This window comes from Anguilla anguilla, chromosome 2 (assembly GCF_013347855.1).
Source record: "Anguilla anguilla isolate fAngAng1 chromosome 2, fAngAng1.pri, whole genome shotgun sequence".
Taxonomy (NCBI): domain Eukaryota; kingdom Metazoa; phylum Chordata; class Actinopteri; order Anguilliformes; family Anguillidae; genus Anguilla; species Anguilla anguilla.
In genome coordinates, this window is record NC_049202.1 from 66,913,714 (window position 1) to 66,916,213 (window position 2,500).

Below are 2,500 nucleotides of genomic sequence, written 5' to 3' on the forward strand. Positions count from 1 at the left end.
TGCTCTACTACTCTCACCGTGTAAAGAGGATGGCATTCAGAGGAATAACCGCACCCCCTCTAAGAATATTCAGCAAAGCGACGATTCAGCACACTATGCCAGACGTACAACGTAAAGTACTGGATGCAAGCGCACCACCTCATCGACATTACAACAAATAAATCAAATAAGCTGAGGTCAATTCAACTTCAGTGTTTCATCAATTTGTAAATTCATTTTAAAAAATCCTCAAAAAACACAAAGACCATCTTCAATTCGTTCACTGAATTTCAATTCATTTTGGGAACTTGCCTTCAAAAAGAAGATTGCACGCTCTGCTACTTTCTTTAAGAAATGGCTACAAATGTTTTGTCGCTACCGAGTTATCTTTTGTGGGTGCAGTGATTGAGAATATACAGGATGTGTTATTCAAAAGGTGATAGGTGTAACATATCAGTACAATGTTCCAAACTGACGTAATTAGACATCATAGTTTAACAGCTCAACAAACTTCTTTTTGAATGTTTATTCCCTGTTGATTTGCTGCTCATTAATATGTGTGTCTTCTCATTTGTGAATTTACTGAACTGAAATGGAACCAATTCCAACTGCTGGCCCTATACTATTTGACAAGGCGTCACCATCAGACTTCATATTTTTGTTCATCAAAGCTGGCAGCTCCTCAATCTTAGCCTGTACACAGCATGCATATTTGGCTCAGGAGGCCACAGTGCAATGGAATCAGTGATGGGACAGTGAGGCTTCATGAACCAGAAAATGGGAGGGGCTATCATGTCCTCAATACTGTGAACCAATCATAATCTTCTGTATACAGCCAATTCTTTTGATTGCGAACATGTGAGCAATTGACAGTTCACGGCAGCTCCACCAATGAAATCTCACTCTCCCATTACAAGGGGGGAGAAGAGTCCCCACTGAAGATGCAGATGACAGCACAGCAAAAACAGTATGCTATTGGTCGAAGTGGAGGTCACACCCACCCACACCCCAACTGTGCCACACCCCCCCACTGAGCCCGACCGCCGTGGCCCGACCTCGTCCTGCTCCTCGTGCTCCAGGATGGCCTGAAGGAAGGCGCGGCGCTCGTGGCTGGAGGACTTCTGGTCGAACATGCCGGCCTGGATCACCTTCTGGTCCACGTTGAGTTTGTACTTGGCGGCGGCCAGGATCTTCTCCTCCACGCTGTTGACCGTGCAGAGGCGCAGGACGCGCACCTCGTTCTGCTGCCCGATGCGGTGGGCGCGGTCCTGGGCTTGCAGGTCCTGGGGGAGGAGGGGAGGAGGAGGACCGGACCGGACCGGACCGAATCGAGGAGGAGGAAAAAGGACAGAACCCGGGGAGAGGGGAGGAACCGGAAGAACGAGAGAATCCAGAGAACCGGGAGCGAGAAGAACCAGCAGCGCGAGGATCCGCCGGAGGGGAGGAAGGAAAGGCCGAGAAGATTTAGAGAGAGAGAAAACATACACAGAGCTGGAGGTTAGACAGTTGGCATGGTGACCACACAAAGCACGCGTCTGGAAGACACCATGAAGCTCGTGGCCCTTGGATAGCACTGAAAGGGCACACTCTATCGCGCTGTAACCTTCTCAAGGACAGAAACACACAAGGGATTCACATTTCGCCGGATATTTCACATTTTTTAATCTCGGGACAAGTTACATCTCCAACACTAAACGCCAGGGTTGGACAAACAGCCAGGCGTGAACTTCGGGACTGCTGATGTCAGTGATATTCAGTTACTGTCCAACAGAAACAGTTTAACAGTTTTCTTTACCGCTCATATTTTCAATTTGGAATGTTAAATGGTATTTGTAAGCCACTTACCAGATCAAGGTATTTCTTAAGAATTACGATGAGTGTGTGTGTGTGTCACTCCAACCAAAACACATTGAGTTTGACGATGAGGACGTACACACAGAACCCTATTATTTATTCCAGCGGCCCTCCACCTCTCCAGGGGCTAGCGTGCTGGCGCTGGCGCTCCCCGGGACGGAGGCGGGCGACGCTGGCGGGCGGGGCGGGCGGGCCGTACCTGATGGGGGTTCCAGTCGCTGTCGAAGATGACCACGGTGTCGGCCGACTGCAGGTTGAGGCCCAGCCCCCCGGCCCGGGTGCTCAGGAGGAAGATGAAGTACTGGGAGGCGGGGTCATTGAAGGTCTTCAGCAGCATCCCACGATCCTCCGCTTTGGTAGTGCCTGCGGAGACGCGTCAAACCCCTTCTATGCAACACGCAGGAAATCTACTAAAATCAGTTATACAAAAACTCCTAATCTGTATGCAGTATGAATGTATAGATAGGCTTGTGTATGTGTGGTGACAGACTCTGCTCATCTCTCTGCCCACAGACCCAGAATATTTTTCAGGTGAGGTTCTAATTTAAGAGTCAAGACTGTTCAAAGAATATAAACACGAAAACTTTCCCAGCAAATGTGTGTGCATGTCAGACCTGGGTCAAATACGTATTTGTTTTGGATTCAAACACTTTTCTGTGCTCTGTTG

The 2,500-nt window shown here is 48.8% G+C and overlaps 1 protein-coding gene across 6 annotated transcripts in view; it reads right to left on the reverse strand.

Moving 5' to 3' along the window:
* The window catches only part of LOC118220837 (transcription activator BRG1), a 30,244-nt gene that overhangs the window by 8,753 nt on the left and 18,991 nt on the right, over positions 1-2,500 (reverse strand). For 3 of the 6 annotated variants that reach the window (XM_035405170.1, XM_035405171.1, XM_035405169.1), the window contains exons 25-26: positions 2,033-2,196; positions 981-1,262 (exon numbers count right to left, since the gene is read on the reverse strand). In XM_035405170.1, coding sequence (XP_035261061.1) covers positions 981-1,262; positions 2,033-2,196 — 446 coding nt within the window. The other 3 variants (XM_035405172.1, XM_035405173.1, XM_035405174.1) reach the window with 2 other exon arrangements.